General features: G+C 37.2%; 1 protein-coding gene across 2 annotated transcripts in view; it reads right to left on the bottom strand.

Moving 5' to 3' along the window:
• The window catches only part of TSHR (thyroid stimulating hormone receptor), a 71,375-nt gene extending 50,275 nt beyond the window's left edge, over positions 1-21,100 (bottom strand). For both annotated transcript variants that reach the window (XM_009670487.2, XM_068946716.1), the window contains exon 1: positions 20,847-21,100. In XM_009670487.2, coding sequence (XP_009668782.2) covers positions 20,847-21,016 — 170 coding nt within the window. In that variant the 5' untranslated portion in view covers positions 21,017-21,100. The remainder of the gene's footprint in view (positions 1-20,846) is intronic.
• Between the last annotated feature and the right edge of the window lie 1,558 nt (positions 21,101-22,658).

Here is a 22,658-nt window from a genome sequence, read left to right as displayed (position 1 = left end):
TAGGAAAGCAACCCCAAACAATAAAAATCAATCATTTTCTGGCAAGAAAAATAGTCAGGTCACTGAGGTGTCAGATGAGTACCACTACTCAGATGAGGAGAGAGAGGAGTCTGAGCAGCTGGGAACAACAGAGGAGGGAGGGAAGAACAGAATTGCCCCTTCAAGCAGCCATTCGATGTTAGATTCACTTCTGTACCTTCTCTGACTGTATCCTATATGTAGACGGCCTAAGGGAATGAACAGCAATATAGACTGCAGAGACACCGAGAACCTAGCAGTACATGACCCCCGTGGATCTAGAGTCATTGCAGGAGACTGGGGAATGTCCAAGCTACCATTCTGGTGAAGAAAGAGGGCTTCAATTGCAAATTGGAGCTTTTAGGCACTAATAATTCATAATGGCTTTATATGTTATATTTCTATTATCCTGACTATAAAATGTTTTACTAGTTGTAAATTGATACTGTAAATTAATACTATAAAACAATAAAGACTTAAAAGTCTGTGGCTTGCCGGACAGAAATATGTCTGGGAATAGTTTGCATTACCTCTACACTGAGTTCGATACTTCCTGGACCTATTAGGCCTACCACACACATGTGGCAACATCTTGAAGTGTTAGAATTACTACGCATGGGCTGCAAATCAAGCCCTACTGGTGTGGCAGACCCTTCTGTGCTGCTAGAAATCCTGAACCAATGGTCAATGTCTACCAAGTCTGCCCAAGTAAAATTTATAGTGGGAAAAATATTTGTGAAAAACAGGATCTACAGTACTCTTACAGAGAACATTTTCTGAAAGCAGAGAGAGAGAAGCCAGACAAAGCTTCAACTTTCTGAAATACGTTCACCAAGCTCTGTTACTTAATTGTGGACATTATTTTAGCATTACAGTTTGTATACTCATGTGCAGCTCCGTAAAGTTGGATGTTAAATCATTAGAAATAAATAAGCTGTATTGTACCTTACGCACTTACAAAGACAATTATTAGATGCTTCTGTTTCTCCAATTCTGGTATATAAAAGATTATCTAAAGGAGAGCCCTAACCAAGTCAAAATAAAGCTACAGTAAACCTTCAAATCTATTAGGTTTTGATTTTAAAAAATGAGAAGTCAAGGAACCATCAGCGGAACCATCAGCAAATCTTTATATTCACGTTGCAGGTGTGACCTGTTGAGTAGGTTGACTCAAGTCTTTTGTATTCAAAGATGCATGAGTAACTCAAGTTGTAAGGAGAAATTACAGGCAAAAATAAACCTGATGTATAAACAATATGCTAAATAATAGAATTTAGTGACAAAGTAATTAGTGTTTGTTAGCTGACATTCTTCAACTACTTGACTGTTGATTGTTTAAAGAGTCAGTGATTATGCAGATCATAAAATGGAATTAATGCAATAGGCCTGGGGCCAGTGGCAAACTTGTAAGCATGTCTTTTTGTACAGCCATCCGCAGAGCTTCAGTTCTCTCAGAGTATTAAAAACCTGTAATCTGATATATTATCACTAATTTTAAGCTGCCTACTAAATCAATTTTAAAATTTGCAAAAAATAATTTTAGTGTTTCAGTCTCTGTTTGCTAAGCATGAATCTGTGGGTAACTATTGGTAGAGAACTAAAAATCACCATTGGTAAGGGAAAGCTGGGGGATGTATAGATAGTAATTCTTAGCAGTGGGAAGAAGAGAGGCTGAGAAAATTCTCAGTCAGAACGGTCTATGATGGATCAAATATGAGAGTAATTCTAGCTTTAGTTTAGCCCAGCTTAGTTCGGTTTAGCTGCATAAAAAGAAGACCGCAAGCTAACTCAACTCTGTTAATACGCTCCTCAGCCTGGGGAAGCAGCAGGTTTTGGAATTTAGGATCAAGAGGTTTAGGGCCTAAAGTCAGAAACAGAAGAAAAAGTCAGCTCAGGACTTAATCCCAGCTTACGGCACCAATCGCAATATACAGTGTGAACATATGATAAATTATTAGCGCATTCATTATGTTAATAGACTGTGATTCTTCCTGTCTTGCACACAGTAGAAATTTTCTTTAAACCTGCATGATTCTGCAGTTTAACATGTGAATCCAGTATCCAGCCATGCACAATACCTTCACCAAGAAAGTATGTTTTTTCAGAATAAGGGAAAAAACACTACTTGCAAAATATGACTTTCTTTTCCATGTGAGAAGAACTGCGACTATAAGTACTTGTATATTTAATAGACTCACTTAATAGAAGCCTTTCTATGTTAAGGCAAAGATAACACACTTGAGAATGTTCAGTCCTATTTAATAAAAAATTGCTTCTCTGGTAACTTGAGTACTGCCATTTATTTTTATGTCTATTTCTCATTCAGGTTAAAAGCATCAATAAATCTGGAAAAAACTCCAATTTTTATCCATAAAGTGTTTCAAAAAGAAGAACTCAAAGTCTCAGGTCATTTTCATTGTATTTGTGCAATCAAGATTGGCAAAGATGCAAAAGTATAAAAGCAAATTTTTACCAAATAAGTTCTTTCAAAAATGTCACAAAAATATTTCAGTAACACATTTTAAGTTTTAGAGGATGGCATTTAGCTTGCATCTCTTAGTTTCACAGGCCAGAAAGTCAGTTGAAGTTTTTAAGTCTTCTTTCTGCTTTGATATTTACACCAAATCTTCAGTCTGCATGTTCCTGGAAGACTCTACATTGAAACGAAACCTGAGCAACTGATAAGAAAAATATTAGACTCTTGTCCTTTCTCCATTCCTCTGCCCCAAACTTCTACCAGCCTGGAATGTAAAGAGTTCCTTTGTCACAGATCAAGCACTACAGATGTTCAACTAAAGACTGAAACTGGTCCTACTTTCACACCTTCTGGTCTTCCCAACTTTCAGCAAAGACTCTCCTTCTCAAAGTTGGCACAGTTATTTTCCTTAGTGAGAAAAAGGGGGGTTTAAGTGTTAGAGTATATAGATAAACTTCAAAATACTTTGTATTTACATAGAAACAATCCTGTTTCTAACTAATTTAGAAATGCAGGTACAAGTGGAGAGTGGATAGTGAAGTATTCAAGCTTAAACATATTGGCCTCATTTTAATGACCATAGCTTTGCAGTATCAGTGCACAGAGCATTACCTAAGCATCTACCAGCTGATAATGTATCTCTCTTAAATATTAGATTTCTAGTACAACTAAGCACTGATTTGTTTATCATTTGCATTTTAGTCTCCTATGATATTTAATTTTGCGTCCTCAAGATATTTCACCCAAAAACTGCATTGTTGGGGTTGCTGGTGACTGCATTCAAATCCATTTGGAACTACCTTAGTGAATGAACATTTTCTTGATTTGGATATCAGTTAGTCCTATCATTTACACCCATATCTTATTAGCCTTATATCTTAGAGTAGGCAGCTAAGAGTAGGCATCTTAAGGCATGTATAAGATAATAAAACTAGAATCAGTCCTGTAAACTAAGTAAGCGGTGTTCACTGTGACATAACTAGTGGTGTTAACTGTCTTAAGTATATTCTGTTCTATCATAGTCATTTTTTCTTATTTTAGACTGCACTTTTTTGACTCTTTGAATGGTAACCCATTAAAATATGTGATTTACAGATGGCTCAAAACAAGAGAAAAAAGAAGATGATTTCACAAAAACATTCCACTAAAAGAATAGAAAAAATAGGAGAACTCTACTAACTCTACTACACTACAAACTATTTATACAGATTATCCTCTTGACCATCCATTTTAATGTTTTCCATACAAATATTTTCCATGACTTAGCACAAGGAAGCTGTTTAAATAGGGAATTTGAAGCTCTTGATAAAAACACTTCTCAGAAATCAACTCCTTAAGACTATGAGAATTTTATAACTCACAAAGAGAGTAGACAAAAGATTCATAATTACATCACTTGTGTGTTCAAGTCAGAATTTACAGCATAACCAATTTTTTTTTTTTTTTGAAACACTAAATACAGTTAGAGAGAGACTGTTACCGAAGAGCTACAGCAAAAATCAAGTTGAAACTCTTTGCAGTCCAGGTTCTAAGAATGGAATCTGGCCCATGACTTATAAAAGTCAGTACATGGCATGCGATTAAACTGAAAAATCTGATATAAATGTTCTTCAGTTGTTAGTGTTAACCATTTTCAAATATCTGAAATTGGTGAATATTAGAAATATCTAGCAACCAGGACCACAGAAGCATCAAGACATTTTCCATTTGAGAGGTACAAGTAGTCTATGTGTACATGTAACTGCCACAGCCTATGCCTATTTGTGTTTCACTAAATCATTTCTACTATTCTCTTGTGTTAAAGTGAAAAAAAAAAAATCCAGGGGAAAATCTAGGAGAGGTATACATCCACTGAAATCACACTTATTCATCTGATAACTAGTACTAAAAACATGCGCTGGGTAGCCAAAATATTTGCAGGGTGAAAACACGTTACAGACTTAGGTCTGACAGAATATAGGGAAGTCTAAACAGAAAACATTTCTATTGTTTTCTGGCTCATTTGATGAATCGCTTGAAAGCTTTATTTCTCATTGCTATTGAATCCTCACTCTGGATTGAAGTTCCCATAATAGTTTGTTGACGTGTAATATATTAGCTAATACCTTACACTAAAGCCATCCATGAAAAGCAGTCAGTGCTCTTTGCTAAAGATGATTTTTACAACTGAACTTAGCTACAAGCCTCTCAAGGGTTGGGGGGGTTAATGGTGACACTTTAACATGTAGTTTATTATATTCTGCTAAACCCCACACAAACTGAAACAGTTCTCAAGTTTGCTCTGATGATCCTGAAATAAATGCATTGTAGTCTTTCAATGGAGCAAAATAACAATAAAAAAGCAATCCACATAGTGAAATGCATGGTTAGTGTCTGCTTATGCAACAGTACCGGAAAACTATTACCACCTAGTGTCTAACGCTAGTATTACCGACATGATGAGATTGATGGGAAGACTCTAATAGCAAAGGAACTCTAAAGGGAGAAAATCAATTATAAATATGCCAGTGGGCTACTTAGCTACTTTCCCACAATTAATTAGTAGTCCAAAAGAATATCATAAAATATGCATCGGAAGTGGCCCAAACCTCAGAAATTAAAGAAATACTAGGTCCTTTCAGAATGGAAGTGTGCAGGTCAGTATTTGGTAGAATTCTGTACTGAAGAAGAACTTCTTATCACAAACATATCATCTTCCTGAGCAATATAGATGCTCATGGACAGTGTCAAACTGACAGGCAAGATGTCAGGCTGGTCACTTGCAATCCACAATTTCAGAGTCTCATTCCTGTTGAGTTTGTGATCACCTACCTTCTTGCTGCATTTGAGTAATAAACGAAGATTTAACAAGAAGCACTGGCTCTGATGAATGTTACATTCCATTTATTACCACATCAGTAGGTTGCTAATGTCATTAGTGGATTTCAGAACTATCAAGACTGAAGAAAGCATGTTATTCAAATATATACAAACTAGAGGTATTTAATCCTAAGCAGCTGAGATCCTGAAAGAACTGAAAAAAAAAAAAAAAAGCAGTAACAAAGAATTCTAGGAGGAACTGCACTGAAATAGAGAACTGCTAAAAGAGGCTGACTGAGCAGGTAAGACCATAATCACTATCTTTGAAAGCTGAAGAAAAAAATAAATAGGAAATTAGATAGTGGCTTAACGTTTAGATAAGATTAATATACATTTCAATGCTCAAGAAAGGTGGCCATACAAAATGAAAGCTATTGAACTAGTTCTTGGGTCATAGTAGGAGGATCACACTGAAGACAATACTTCCATATGTGCTTGTGAATTTCTGCTGAAGATTTAATTAAAATAATACTCTTGCAATGACACAGTTGTTAATCCTAAGAAATGTCGAAAGATAATTTTGCTAATTTTAAAGTTACATTTTAAATACGTGACTCTCTAAAACTCTATGGGATGGAATATATCATGAAATCACTTCCCTTCTTTTGTCCAAAAATCCATGAGAGTTTCAAATAAAAAATATTCTCTCAGAAAAAGTAGTAAAGACCAACAGGATTTAAAGAATTTAAAAGCAAAATGTTGGCATTTTAAGTGGTGACTAGTCACATTTCAACTTATACCACTCTTAGAGTGGTTGTTAGTCTCAATAAAAATCATACGCAACTGTGCTGCATAATGATAAGGTCATTCCAAGGCCTTTGTGTTAAATATGTGAAAAGTGTAAATTATTTTCTCCATTGAGTTTGCCTTTATGCATTAAAACTAGGAGTACTAATCAACTGTCATAATTTTTAAGCTGTTTTAAATATTTTCTCTTTATAAAGGACAAATTTAACTAGAGAATAAATTAGTATGAGAAATATTCAAATAAGAAAAAAACCTCTGAAAATAATCTAAGTAACTGATTTTTAGGGCATGTGTTTCCAGACTCTACAAACATACCCATTAAGTGAGTTCTGCATAGACCTGGTAGCCATCTGTGAACTTATCAGCTCATATCAGTTTAAGATGTCAGTTATATTTCTCGAAGGTGATGAATACACTTTGTGGTACTTAAAGTACCAATAATATCAATGTATAACTGCTGGTTTAGCACCAGATAAAGATAGTAGAAGTCAAGTTATTCAATCAAGTGAGAAGAAACATCACATGCAAATATGAAACACAATACAGACATGCAGGCTATTCACCAGCTACATTTCTCACAAATGGAAATAATTCATTTCAAATAAAACGCAATTTTTTCACTTCTATTAGTTATTGCAGTAGTAGCATTTCTTGTATCATTGCAGAACTTAAAATTCCTGTGTCATGGTATAGAAAGCCAGGCAGTGCTAGGAAATGTATATATGGAAAACAAAAACCGTTCCTATTTCCAGTAGAAATATGCGTGACTTCAGTATACTTTAATTACACACGCAGTTTACTCAATAGAAAACTGAGGAGACTGCAGATGCTTCTTTCTATAGATGCTAAGAAGAAGTTCACAGAAAGAGGAATGCTAACATCATCACAAAAGACAAGAGTGATCAGGCAGGGGAAACTCATTTTTATCTTTTCAGCACCTGGGGAGATCATTTTGGTCATCTTAATAGCAAAAAACTCTGTTTTACAACAGAGTTTAAAAAGTCTGTCTTACGAGACGATTTCAACAGTCGTTTAACAGATTGATTCGCTAAGTGTTACAGTTCACTGAATCTTGAATTGCTACTGCAGTCAGTTTTCATTACACTGTTTTCTTTTGACAAGAAATTTCCAGCACATTCCACTTCAGAAGCACACAATAGCCTTCTACTTATTTAAGAAACAGAGCTTATTGATATAACTCTAAAAGGAAGGAAAAAGCTAAGAGGATTACAATATACTGCAACTACTGAGCACCTGTTTACAGGGCATTTTGCAAGAAGCTAAGAATAAAGTATTTTCTATTGTTAGCAGTTAAGAAGGCAACTTTTCACAGATTTGACTCTACTGACTTTTTATATATTTCCAAAATAAAGGAATTTCTGGTATTTTCTGCAACATGGACTTACAGAGTTTCAAAGCATTCTAAAAAAAGGTGATTATATTTGGGAAACTGGACCATATTAGGAAGTGATTTTAAATAATCTAAATGATCCGTCTTCAACAACAGCTATAATGGAACAATATCACATGAAGTATAGCTGTAATACTGTGACAGACTGATCTGCCAAAACAAGGATGAGAAGTATGTGGCACAATCTCAGTTCCTTAAAAACTTTTAACTTCAAGCATACGCTTTAGTGTTCTGCTAGACTCAGCCCTTATGCATCTTCATGTTCACAAAATACATATTAAAGAATCTCAGAAAAGCTAACAAATTAAGTTCTTAATAGCATAGCAGCTTGTCAGCTCTCCTCCTTAGGTGTCTCTTAGGTGGTAACCAGAACTTTAGAGAATAGAAGTAGTATCTTGTACTACTCAAGATACAAAAAATTGTTCCATCTGCAATAAAAAAAACTTTTTATGTTAACAGATTCTATTCTGTTCCAGAGTCTGCTATCCAGTCAATGTCCTAACTCTCTATTCAAGTAAATGAGAAACAATGACACTTAGGATTTTGCAAAATCCAAAACTACTGACTCAAGTAGAAACTGTGATAGCACCTACAGTGAATTCTTTACCATTTAAAACTCAACCTATGTAATGAGCTGCTGACATATGCTAAAATAAAACAAGTTGTCCCCTCTTGTTAAGAAAGAGAGTGTGATCTGCTTGGATCTGAGGAACGTATCATAGATTAATCTTACAGAAATATTTTTGAAGAAATCTTTCGACCTTGTTTTGAAATAGGAACAAACCTGCTAAAATACACAGCAATTACCTGTAAGAGATCTCCGTATAATGCAAATTAAAAATTTAAATGGCAATCTTCAAGAAGAAAGGTTTTGTCACACAATGAATAATGTTTGAGATATCTCCCAATCCATGAGGGGAACTAATTAAATATAGAGACTGAAGCCTTTAGAGAGGCTAGAAATAAAAATCATATTGAAATATTATCTGAAAGGAAATCTAATACTAAAACACTATTAATAGCGTACCATGTTAACAATATACTATATATAATGCAGGAAAAAGTTAAATTGTATAATATGAAAGCTGCTATAAGGCTATCTCTCAGCCACGTGTAGAAAGATAGACCTTAAAGATATTGTCGCTACTGTGACCTTTTATGCCATGCAAAAAGGAAGGTGCAAAGGCTTATGGGGTATGTCCGTAATAGTGCTGACCAGTCAAAAACATATGTAATTTCTCCCATTTATGCTTATACAGTGGAATGCCTATAAACGTCTCTATGTTTTTTTATGAGTCCATAGACTAAAAGTCTTTATTCAGTTTTATTCCTACTTTTTTTCTACTTCTATAGCTTTTACTGGTTCCCTAGATTTCTCTACTTAACATCTTTATTGTAACGGCAAACATTTATGGATTCAGACTACTGCAGATTTCTATTTCTGTTAGTAATCGCCTATTCCTCTGTAGATAAAATACACCGTGGGTAGAAATGCTGCAGATCTCTGTCCTCGTTTTATCTCCTAGTCCTGATACCTAAGATAGAGTTTAATAGATAAAAGAAAATACCATACCTAGATTTATTCCTGAAAACTACAAATAAAAATAATAGTTTCTTAACATTACTGGCAGGCATTCAGTATGATTTGTTCTAAAGCCCTTCTGAGTCTCCTCTCTTACTCAAATGTACCTTAAAGATCAGTATGGTTTATTCTGATTAACTAATTCTCCGGAGAGGATTTCTCTGACAATATGTGCTCCCTCTGCTGGCCACTTTTCCAAAAGGAACATTGCCTTGCTCCATGAGCCCAGGAAGGTGCAGGGTCCGGTAGAGAGGAGCTGTTTCTAAAACATCAAGCTGAGAATCTGTTAATGGTTGCAAAGAAGGTTCAAATGCGATTGTGAAATTTCTGAAAACAGCAGTCAGAAGAGGTTCACTTCCTCCAGGAAAGGGAGTAAGAACAGGCTGTGATTGCTGGCTACTATGATTTATAATCAGAGGACCACTAAGTGCCTACAATCCCTGTCAGCTGCTCAGCAGAGGTCCAAAAGGCAGACTGAATGTTAGTGATTATTAAGAAAGGAATAAAGAACAAAACTGAGAAAATCATTATGCTACTGTACAGATCTTGATCTTCCCTAACTGGAGAGGTATAGTAAATAGCACCTGCAAAAAGACAGATATTCGAAGGTACAGAATGACTCGCATACAAGAAATCGCTAAACAGGAGCCCCCAGCCTGTGTTTCCCCAGATCCTCCTCCTTGCCTTTGTGGAAGACGTGTGCGATGTTTGCCTTTTTCAACCATCAGGAACTTCCCTTAATCACCATGACCTTTCAAAGACGATAAAGCGCAGCCTCACAGTGACATTGACCAGCTCCCTCATCACCTTGGGTGCATCCCATCTGGTCCCATGGACTTGTGTATGTCCAATTTACTTAAGTGATTCTTTATTCTATCTCCTTCTACTGCAGGTGATGCTTCATTTACTCAGGCTGTGCCGCTAGACTCAGGGACCTTGGAGGCCTGGGAGCAAATCTTATCAATAAAGAAAAAGCAATGCAACAAAATCATTGAGGCCTTTTCCAAGTCCTTTGTTGCTAGGTCCCATGCCACATTGAGTGCTGAGCCCAAAGCTGTCTTCGTTTTCCTTTTGCTGCTAGTGTACTTACATAAGTTCCTCTCCTTGCTCTTTGCATCCTTTGCTAGTTTCAGCAAAACATTTGTTCCTGACGTAACGCTGAACACGTATGTCTATATCAAATGCAAAATCACAATCCCTTGAAAGAGCGTGATGTTTCTACTGGAGGTCAGGCAGAAAAAAGTTATACCACAGATCCACAAAAGGAGAATTTTCATTCTTGCCACCAAAAACCATGCCTTCTTTTTCTACCTGGCACTTCTCTTTTGCCTTTTTCCTATTGTTCCAGCATTTTTTTTTTAAACTTTTTCTGTTGATTTTCTTATTTTCATGAGAGCCATACATATGGATTAAAAAGTAGTTACAATACCAAGGCCATTCTCTCAGACTGGGAAAACTTTACAGTAGGTCATATTTCCATGACAGATCACTTGAACCATGTCCCTTGAAGAAATCTTTGTAGGTTTATTTGGGAATAAGGAGGGAATTTGACTGGAATTTGACTAGCTGAGCAGGGATTAAAGAACAGCACGCTTTAGTTAATTTTCTGTACATGTCCAAGGTAAATTTAGAAATTTCCTGCAATTCCATATGAACAAAAAAGCAACATCTGGTTTTCTGAGACAAAGAAAGACACTCTGTGCTGAGATCATGTGTGACAGAAAGGAAATAGACTTTAAAAACCTCAGAGGCCTTTAAAAACAGTCAGAAATGCTTAAAAGTTCAGGAAGATCTCTGAAACCTACTTTTTTGGGTGCAGGACAAACATTAAAAGCACATAGGAAAATGTAAAGAGTATTCATTACAATACTACTGTTGAAATTCACCAAATGACTTTCAAAAATAAAACTAAACAGGAAGTAATTTCAAAACTGCTTGAATTTCTACCAAAACCAGATGCAAACAAGTAATTTTGGTTTCATATTAGCTTTCATAGCTTACTGTAAATTTCCTTCATTTATAACTCACACTAATGACAGAGCCCTACCTTAAAGAAAAGTATTTCAGAAATGTGTATGTAACATACCTGTAAATATACAAATTTCTACTGCCCTGTAGATGCTATGCCCTCCCCTGTGTGTCTATATCTGTCTGTAGTCCTACATTATTTTTTGGAGGCAAGAACCATCTGTGTCCTGTATTTTACAGTACCTGCAATTATAGGGTTTTGGTCCACAGAAGACAGTAATATAAATAATAATAATGAATGAAAAAATGCATGTAATTAGTTTTATTTGTCATTTTTGAGGAAGGTATGGAATGAACTGCAGTTGACTTGTGATGATGACCAGACAAATTTAATATAGGTAGGTATAAGAAGTGTAAGCAAATGTATGTTTAAAACTTAACCTCTTTTAAGAGAGGATCCGGAATAGTATTAAAAAAACAGTGGCAGCCTCTCAAAGCCTTTTGGTTTGCTTGTCAAATTGTGTAAAATCCTCAACAGAAGGCCTGGGCAACTAACACATGCTGGTAGGGAAACCTAGTCTGCATCCATCACATTTTTATTAACAGCAACAAAAACAATGGTGCACAAGTTGGCATTTCAGACTCTACAGCACTTCGGGTTTAGAATTAAAATCTTAGATTAACTGTCAAAGACAGCAAACATGGCACTACAATACCGTGATAAAGCTGATTATGATAAAGTAAATAGATTCAGGCTTTGATGCTGATCAAAGAGAGCACATTCAGCATTTCCTAAGGTGATATATTTATTTTTATCTTTCCTTAAAAAAGAAATAGTTTTCACTATTACTTTCCAGCAGAAAGTAAGTGTTTGTGTCAGGATTTTACATATTAAAAAGAAGTTTATGCAACTATACCCCCTAAAGGAGGCAAGGAAAATTTGATTCTCCTCTTAGAAAAAAAGAGTTTAGTTCATTTCCAAGATTCTGATAGTTTAGATAAATAAACTGCAGATAAATTATTGGTTAAAAATAGGAAACAAAGGATAAGAGTAAATGAATTTCTGCAGGCATCTGAGATAGGAGTTCTGCTCTTTATTACATTCATAACTGAGCTGGAGAAGAGGGTGAATAGTGAGGTAACAAGGTTTAGTCGCGATAGAAAGTTACTGCAGTAGTAACACGAAGAGCTGACTGCGAGGAATTTCAGAAAGCCCTTACAGGACTAAGTAGCTGGAAAATAAAATGGCAAATGACATCTGATGTGTCAATAGATGTAAATAATACACGTGGGGAAAACAAATCCTTCTGTCACACACACAAAAAAACGACAGGTTCTGAACTGATCATTTCTACTGAGGAGCAGATCTTGGCATTATGTTAGACAGTTCCATGAAACCACGGAATCAGTGCTTGGGAGGGGTCAGTAGAGCAAATCAAAAATGTGAAAATACTAAGAAAGGAATAGAGAACATACTTATGCCACCTTACAAATTCAGGATTTGCCTGCACCTTGAAAATCCTGTGGAGTGCTAATATTCTCCTCTGCAAAAGAATATTTATTTACACGTGGAAAAAATTCAGAGAAAGCAGGAAGGATGATCAAAGGCATGGGATGGCTACCATAGAAGAAACAGTGGGGTAGCCTGTCACCCTTCAGACAGGGACATGATGGAAGCCTACACATCAGGAGGGGCAGGGAGAAGATGGGATTGACTGTTTACTGCTTCTTCAAAAACAAGAACACAGTGCCACAGATATGAAGACAGAGGAGGGAGTCAAGCTCAGGAGGTTAAAAAAAAAAAAGCAAAGTGTTTCTTCATGCAGCAGGTAGTAGATCTGTGGAACTCCTTGTCAAAAGACATTAGGGATACAAGAAGTTGAACATATAAGACAAGATTGGACATGCAGTTGGAAGAGAGATCCATGAGGATTAAAGAATAGGCAAACAAATACATTAATGAACAGGCTCAGGAAATTCCCTCACTCTCAAAGGGTCAGAAACTGGGAGAGTATTAGCAGAGTATCATACGTTCTTGACGTGCTCTGACCATTTTTGTCTGTCTGTGAAGAAGTGCAAAATTCTTCTTACAGGTTGCACAGACGCAATTCTCAGAAATAAAGGCTTTGAAAAGGACTGAAGGGGTAGGCTCAGCCCCCCCCCCCCCCAAAAAAAAAAAGTTTAATAATATATATGGATAGTTTGATTCTAATACGTACAGTGTAAGAAGAGGGTAGATTGGAGATTGGAACTGGCAGATTGGAGACAGTCCAGAAAGGAATCACAGCTTTAAATAAAGCATTGAAAAGTGTGTCTTACAGTGAAAGATACCAGGATCTTGTCCGATTTATCAAAAACGAGTGATTTGATCACAATCTTACATGTGGGAATGCAGGTTTCTTTCGTCTGACAGATAAAGGTCATAAAAAATCCAGTGGTGTAACGTAACAGTTGCCTAATTTTCATCAAGGGAGAGAAATGGGTGTATTTATGCCTTTTATTCCAGGCTAGTTCTCGCACTTTCCTTATGTGCAGTTCAGAGGATCAAAATCAGAAGCTTCAGTTTCCTGAACAGTCAATGCAAGCAGGCTGTTGCCTCCAGATTTGGCAATTCAAGGTGCACAAATCAGATGCCTAAAGTAAACAGCATGACTACAAATCTCCGCTTTGTCCCAACCAGAAGCAGCTACAAACACAATCAAAAAGTAAAGATGATTGACCATCTGAACAAATTGTCAATTCCTGTTTTTGTTAATGATTACTTATTCTTGTTAATGATCATTTTAAAACCAACAGTATATGATTTTGCTACCAAAAGAAAAGAAAATAAAAGAAAAAAGTACTCTAATTTAACTGTAGCTATTGGATTTGAAGCAGTAAACATTTCAGGGAAGTTTTATGGTCTTTATCATGCAGAATGACAGACTAGATGATCCAATGAGCCCTCTTGACTTTAAAATCTATGCCTCTACAACTTACTAAGGGGAAAACAAATGAAATTCATAAACAAGCACCTAGTATTTTATTATCACACATTTTTGTACACTACTGTTCACAGACAAGAATCTATGTGGGTTTTTTTTAATGGTTGTTAGAAAGCAAACACCCTCTTTTTACTACACGTGAATGGCAGCAGATGAAAAGTCATTCATGATCCAGTTATTTTTTTACGAAGTAATTAAGATAATATCTTAGTGAGATGTTAGGGGGCCGTTTGCTAAAAGATGTTGGCAAAAGCTGCATTATCAATCTCTATGAAACTAAAACAGTAAACTACAGGTTTTAGTGGGTCTATATAATTCCTGCTTTCTCTAATGGCAATTAGGCTCACTCAAAGGGAATGGTAAGACCTTTATCTTTTCAATTCCTGATAATAGCTGGTGGCAAACCTTCAAGGAGAAATAGCAATCTTTTTTTTCTCCTTTCAGTTCTAAGACTCTATACAAATTCTCCATGAGATATAAAAAGTTATTTATCTGAAACCACTGTTCTCTGAGTGCTCCCTCTGCAGAATTTGTCAGCCTGATTTCAGTTTCCAGAAATTTTCCAGAGGGTGGTGTATAATACCACTTTCCTTCCCAGCCCAAAGGAAGCCCAATATGAAAAAGAGAAGAGTCCCAGCTACTCCTCAACTCCTCTGAATTCTTCACCTGAGGTACCAAAGAAGCAAAGAAGGGGAGTGTGAACATACAGAAGTAAAAAGTTCTGTAAATAATCTTAAGCAGCCCCTGCTTATTTTTACTTCTGGCATTAAAAGGCAAGCATACCTGTAAAATCAAATTAAAAAAAAATGGGTGAATCTCAGCAGGACATAAAAGTGTGGAGGAAATGTAAAGAAGACATTATCTGATGACTGAAAACGAGGAAGATAGCACTAGCTGACAAACCACATCTTCCACATGGCAAACAAGACCTGTTTTTTCCAGGACAGAAGCAGTAGCCATAAAAATATCCCTTCACAGGCACATATTGCAGCTAATATTCTAAAAGCAGATCAAAGATCCACAAGGCCTTGAGAAGCAAAAATCTAACACCAGATGGAAAGAGATGAATGTAGAGAATAAAAAAAGGAATCAGCTCAAGTTTTAGATATCTATGGATAAGAACCTGTCTGTCGAACTTGTGAGCTAGGTGAATAAGCTCCTGGCATAGTCAATGCAGATGTGGTCAATACAGTGAACGGAGCCTAGACTGTTATTCAGCAGACCACTCAGTCAGCATCTACTTCACAGTAAGCTGGATCACTCTGGATTAAATGGATTATATTGACTAGATCTCCAGGGACTATAATGGGGGCTTACATTTTGCATGCCTATGGATGCATATAGGTAGACACCAAAATGTTGGGAGTTAACGTGGAGTTGAAACTCAGCCAAAGCCACTACACTAAACTAACATATTCATCCTGGCTTACTCAAAGTAGCAGCAAACATACTGTTACAAAGAAATTCCACATCATCAAGTACTGCCATTGTGGCAAATTTAGGTTACTGTAGAGGCATATTTTCAGAAAATTGTAGTCGAAAGGTAAGACTGGTATGAGTGACGACTGAATGGGAATGCTGGTGTGTGGAAGCACCAGAAGAGGCAGAAAAAGAGATGCAAAAATAGCTTGTATTGTTGGCAACTAGATTAGCAGCTCATCAAGATCACAGCACATCTATACACAGCTTATCAGAACATCCAGATCAGAAAAAACTAGGAACAGCCTAAAGCAAGAAACAGCCTACACCCAAACTGTTGGATGTCATAGTTTCAAGTAAAAGACCTTGGATTAATTCACTGTATTTTGAAATTTAAGAGTTTATTACCACCTTTTTTTTTTGCTTAAATCCATAGTGACCTTCCATTCCTCTGGTGCTATGGCTAATTTAAACAGTAGGTTATATACCACAGTAGGTAATATAGCAATTTCATATTTTAGTTTCTTGGGAATTCTTACCTGAGCATTATATGGCCCAAGGAATAAAATTCTCTTTAATTTTTCGGTTTTTTTCAAATAAGCTTTCTACTGACATTTCAATTTGATAGGAGTTTTCCAGACTTATCCTCTATTATATTTGAAAAAATATATTGAGTTTCTATGATTTTAGAAGTTTCTTCTCAAAAAACCTTTTGGCTTGTGTAACTTGAATTTCCCAGAGATTTCCCTATTTGTATATGACTTGCATTTTCTGAAGGGTGCTCTTTTACTTTCAACAGCTTGCTTTAGTTGGCTACTTAACCGTGTTAGTGTTTTTCCTGTTCTTTTAGAGTCTCAGTACTTCATCATTAAAATAGGGATAATAATTACATGCTCATGTTGCAAGGTCATTTATGAAGATGTATTTAGGAGGCTACATACTTTATTCTGAATTAATGAAGCCTATAAAAAGACCATGATAGAATTACCAATTCTATATTCTGACCTGGATCTGAAATACAGAGGAAATAAAATGTGGAATATATACCCTGAATGAAGACAAAATAAAATATTAAGTAATTGTCCATAACAGTAAGCTTTGTGGATTTGGGAACTGATTGATGCAGTGGTCCTACAGGAAAAAAGTATATAACGTAATTGAAAATTAGCATTAGCATAGAAGGAAAAGTGAAGAGTTAAAATTTTAATACGCAAGCATAACTATTGCAGTTCCTGACTTCTGAGTCTTCGCCCAATATTTAACATTCTTTCAACTTAGGTTTACATGGTTCACTAGATTTTTTTAAAGTAACCCCCCCTCCACACTCTCCCTGAAATCCTACCAGGTTTTTTAATACCTACTCTGGTTTTTTAGTAGTTTCAAGAGTCAAACTCATAGTATAAGCCTTTGGCTCTCGAGGTGGGAAAGTAACTGACAACAGTACTGAGCTTACTTGAAGGTAGGATATCTTTGAATTTAAGATAACCCCTGAGACAAAGATTTTGGGAAAATATTTTAAACTAATCTATTTTTTTTCAACGTAAAACAGAGACTCCATCTCCTTCTGTTTTACTGATAGCTTCTGTGAGCTCAAAATGTTCTAAAACACTCGTTAAGCTTATGAAAAATGTAGGTGCTGATGTTGCAGCTATCACAGGAAAAGCTGCTAAGTCTCTACACATTTTGTTCTCTAGTTCAAAAAGGCATTTTATCAATAAGTATTTGTGAATATTTGATATATCTTCATTGCTAGTTCTAAATATCATATTTTAAATGAGTAAAATATATTAGACAGGTATCGTATCTCCTTTTTATCAAAAGCTAACAACAGCATGGGGAACTAAACAGACTAGCTGACACACAGCACCTTGTTATCCTGGTGTACATGTGCCCACAGCACATAGTAAACATGACATAAGTCATGGCTACATGCCCCTGAAGGGTGAGTTACCTTGCATTTATTGAAGACTAGTATCTCACATACGGCCATTAGCCTGGAACAGATGCAGGATGATAGCTTATTATCTCATGTAAAAAGGATTTTCCTAAAGACTGTACTATCTTTGTGTTCATTTATCTACCTGTCAGTTCCACTCTCCCTCCTACCTCCTTCTCGTCCAATTTCAACCGAATGAGATTGAAGTGATGTGAAAATAGCATCTGGCTAGAGGATGGAAGCCTTATTAGCATCTCTTCTGGAAAATAAATAAATAAATGAATAAAAAAGCAGGGAGAGCTCAGCCCTTACCCATTCTGTGGGTAACAATCATTCAGCACACATACAGCTCTGAACTAGCCTCAGGAGATGCTGCCTTTTGACTAGTCATACATAGCGGTTTCAGGAGGGAGATGAGAGCACTTTCGGGAACAGTTACGGGACAGTACTATATTTTGATATCACTTAGAATTGCTTCCCTACCATGGTATGGCATTGGTATATAATCCTTAACTTTTGGCAGCACGACAAGCTCTGCTTGTAATACACCAAAAAATCTTTTTCTCTCTACTTCTCTTGTTTATTCCACAGAAAAAAAGAAAAAACTTGTATTGAAAAGTAAGCAGCTCCAAGAACAATTTTTGTGCACTGAGCCATTCTGGATAGGCACCTACATCAATTCTATTTGGACAAATACATTAAAATCAGTCTAAAACAAACACACTTTCCTGAAGTTCGTGACACTGTTCCACTAGAGGAGTTTGGAAGAAAACCTTTTTTGCAATTTCTTACAAGCATGGCTTGTTAAAAAAAAAAAAAAAAAGAGGCCCACACCACTCTCCTAAAGTAGGGCAGAGAAATGAGAGTAGTCCCAACTGAATAATCTGAATGAAGCTTTCATTGAAGTTCAAGATCTTGCACACTGAAAAGAACTCATCATCTCCAAAAGCTGGCAAGGTGTTCCCAGATTCACCAGTCTCTCAGCTTTACAAATTCTACAAAACTGAAAAGCCATGTAAGAATGCTTAAAAATCTTCAGACTTGAGATTCATGTGTGACAACCATGAACCAAAAGGTCTTTATCCAAAGTAACAAAGTTGCTGGACTTGGGGAAATTTTAGAGATTTTCAGCATACAATACACACATACATGCACATACATACTTCACTTCAAAAGAAGGCTTCATTTGTTTTTAAGAACAACAGAATTGTTAATTATTTTGGAATCTTTTCGCTCTAATTCAGAAATGTTGCCAGTTATAAGGCAGAAGAATGTAAAACATTACAAATGCCTCACACTTGCTCAGGAAAACTTTTTTTTATTACTTTACCCTTTAAGTGAAAATAAGTCACCCTGAAGTGTTTGAAAGTGCTCTGAATGGAAAACAGACACAAATTTTTTTGCTCCCATTTAATACATGGGAGCAAAACAAAGATCCAGTCTCTTGCCCAGAGTGAGGAAGTACAGAATTAGACAGAGCCTGCCAGACTTCAGCAATCTAGACAGTGACACAGAGGAAAAAAGCACACACCATACCCAGAGTGAAATCTGCATATTGAAGTAAAAAAAGGCCTTTTTTCCCTAAAGAGCTGTTTTCCTTATTTCCATGGAGAATTTTCTCATTTATTTACAAACCAAACAGATCGCACTGCATATGTTCTGCCTTTTCTACTACACAGCATAGAATCACAATTTTCATTTGCCAGAACTTTTCCTTGTCTTGCAGTGACTATGTTAAAGAATATACTTCTTGAAAAGTTTGGAAGGATCATCCCCATTGGTACAGATGATTAAGATACACTCAAATAATCAGAAAATATTTTTTCAATTCTTTTTGCTGATTTTTTTTTCAGGGAAATAAAATTCCAGCTCAGTGTTATTGTCTTTTAAAAGCAGTGGCTTTTGACTTTACAGTGCCCCATTGCAACTGCTGCTTAAAACACAAGAATTCCAGCAACCTAAGTACTTATCTGTGGGCCTATAGAGATAGGTACTTTGCATTCACTACACAGCATTTTGCAAAGAAAGTATCCAATTCCATTATATGGTCTCATTGATTCTATTAGCTACTTTAAATGCCTGTATCAAAAACCAATGCATATTTCTCCTATAAACTGAAACTGCTGATCATTTACTTTCTAGATTGTCATGATAGATTTCAAAGAATATGCTAAGTGTTACATACATTTACATTCCTGCAATTTCAAACCAAATTAACTGCATATACAACAGTATAACATTTAAAGCCAAAAATGTTAAATTTGAAATCTTACTTATCAACGGAAATACTTATATGCCTATAGTCTAATAATCCAAAAAAACTAAAGACATGCATAAACAGTGGAAATAATATGAATCAATTTTTCTCTGTATTTTCAGGTAAGTGATAAATTTGCTAAACCTTTATTTGTAGATGTTAAAAAATTTTGAGAAGCCCATTATTCAAACAACTTCATGGCTCTTATTGGTAATGTCTCAAACGACTTGTAATGGCTTTGTCTCGCAATTAAATCAACTGAGTTTGAGTTTGTTTATTTTATCAGAAAGTAATTTACTTACAAACTTCCCTTTTGAGAATAGAAACATTTTGTGCCTTACGAGACAAAGTAAAAGACAGGGAGTGATTCAGGTGCTTAGACATAGCTGACTGGGGCCCTTTTAGTTGCCCTAGAGTTATCTGAGACATCTATATAGGGCTGGCAGATATCGCTCAGGACCTATGAGGGGACACACGCTCTTCTGGAGTGGCAGCTGGAGCTCAGACAAGATATTGTGAGGTGCCCGTAACAGCACTAAACACTCGTGTTTAAGTACCTGAATTACTCGGGACAGTGCCTATCACTTCGGCAAGCTCCAAATTTGCTGCTATGTCATGTACTCCACACTCTTGTTTTTACCACCTATTTCGACTACCTCCTCAATGGTATATTGGCATTCTTGGTTCCCATGAATTTTTTCTATCAGGCTTTGGCAAAGAAGCTGAAAGCACACAGAAACCTTTGTGGAACTGTTCGCGAGGTGGCACATGCGATTCCTACTCTTTTTTTTTTTTTTTTTGTTTCCTTTAAATAAAGCTGTGTGCTTTATCCTTCCTTCCCCTCACCCTGCAGGAACATGCCACACACAATCCAGTCTTCCATTCTGTTTGCCTACAAACAGTCCAGTGACTGATTTTCCCATATCCTACTCAGAACTTTTAAGGCTCAAAGGATAACTGTTTCTTAAGGTTGGAGGGTCACTCTTCTTGTGTCTCCTAGACCACAGGTGGTTTCTGCATGGTGCTTACTCCTGTTACCCTGTGCTTCCAACTAAGCCATAGCACTCTCCCTGTTGCCACTGCCCTCCCCAGGCTCACAGGATGTGAGAGCTCCTGGCATCTCCTGCCTGCACAATATGAACGCTCACAGAGGGTTATGGTCTCCCCTAAATCACCCCACTGTACTCACAGGGTCTGGGTGTCCTGTGGAAGGCTGGGGATGAAGTGGATGTCCCTGCAAGTGATTTTGTAGTCATCCCAGTCAGAGCACTCGCACAAGGCTGAAGGACACCGCTCTGCCCCTTGGCTGCACAGCGCCAGCACCAGCAGCACCTGGAAGGCCACCGGGAGGCACAGCATCTTCCGCCACCGGGGACACAGGGCGCTGCCCCGCGGGGACAAGCGGCTCGGCGGGAGGCGGCACCTTTGCGGGCGACGTCCGCCTCCTGCCTAAGCGCGGAGGGGAAAGGTGGCACCCCGCGCAGGGCGGCCGCCCCCCGCCTGCCCTCCCTCCCTCCCTCCTGCCGCTGCCGCCGAGCCGCCGCCCCTCCCCGGCCCGCCCGCCCCGCGGCCCCCGCGCCCTCCCCGGGCTCACCGGGGCAGAGCTGCCCGACCGAATCGCGGCGCCTCCCAGGCAGGCAGCGGGGTGAGCCCGCCCAGCCGTTTTCAAACGCAGCGGTGCCGCGGGACGCGTTGTCTGGCATCGCTGCTGTGCGGCTCAGTGTGGGCAGCGCAAAGGGGAAAAGGGCGATCCACCTTCAGTCCTCAGAGGGGCTCCATGTGGGTTGTGTTTCTGGTCACACGCTGTACTGCGTTTATCACATGCTGACCTCTAACAATCTAACCCAAAGAGCCTTCATAATTAATATTTTCAACCTTGCTTCCCAAAAGGACCAACAGTTGTGCACCAGTTGAATTAAGTGCTGAAAAATATCAGGTGGGGAATGATCCAGACCATTTCTGAGTAGCTCTTTTGGTTGAGTGGGGAGACTGGGGGAAAAGGTAATAGAATTTACTCAGGAATTGGCTTGCTTTTTTCTCTCAGTCATACATCTCAAGCACATGGGCTCAAATGAACCCCAGCTTGGATCTCCAGTCTTAAGTCATTTTTTACATCATAATTGAGGAGAATTTCAAGAAGAATGTAGATTTTAGGCCACTGAGACCTTTAAACAGAAAGAGCTATTACAGACTTAAGTGTAATAGAGTTAATATCAGCTATAATATATCCCCAAATTTATCTGCCAAAAAGTAATTTTTGAATAGATTTCTGTCCTAATGCATTATTTTAAGAGGATCTTCAATTGAGCGTATAGAGGCTTAATAATCAGTATTAACATTTTCTTCTTACTCAATTTGCTTTTGAAGCAGATAGCTAGAAATGAAAAGGTAAGATGAGAAAGCAGTATTATTGAATTAAAATAATACCACCTTTAAAATGGTAAGAAATAGAAGGCATTTTACCTTTTAAAAGCATTTTTAAGAAAATAGCAACCTCCCTTCATAAGCGTTCATGTCTATGTCTGTCTGTGTGTTACCTGGCTTGGTAATTTGAGTTAGTTTTTTTCTCTTAGGGCTCTCTGGGAGAAAATAACTGAAGAACTGAAGTGAGGGTTTCCACAGTCAGACAAACATTTAGCCACAGAAAACCCAGAGGATTGCTTTAATGAGCAGAGTTATTCATTTTTGTTAATTTTTCACTAAACCTTAGAGCATCAAGGAAGTTCCCAAAATCTGCCACTGGGTGTATTTATGGATTGTTTTAATCAGAATGCCTCGGACCTGTATAGGTATGTCAATATGACATCAGTCCTACTCACGTTCATGGAATAACTGATGTTGAATTTAATCAATTAAAGCAAATGCTAATCTATATAGGTTTACAGAAAAGATGTCCTTGTAAAGTAATTTGAATGTGTCTAGTTCCGCAAGCTATACAACTTTGCTCTGTACAATACTGTGAAGCAGTCTGTAATCTACTTAATGTGTAACAAGTTAATTA

The sequence above is a fragment of the Struthio camelus genome, chromosome 5, assembly GCF_040807025.1.
Source record: "Struthio camelus isolate bStrCam1 chromosome 5, bStrCam1.hap1, whole genome shotgun sequence".
In the NCBI taxonomy this organism is placed as follows: Eukaryota; Metazoa; Chordata; class Aves; order Struthioniformes; family Struthionidae; genus Struthio; species Struthio camelus.
Note: the sequence above shows the minus strand (reverse complement) of the source record. Positions and strands in the feature narration are given on the sequence as shown.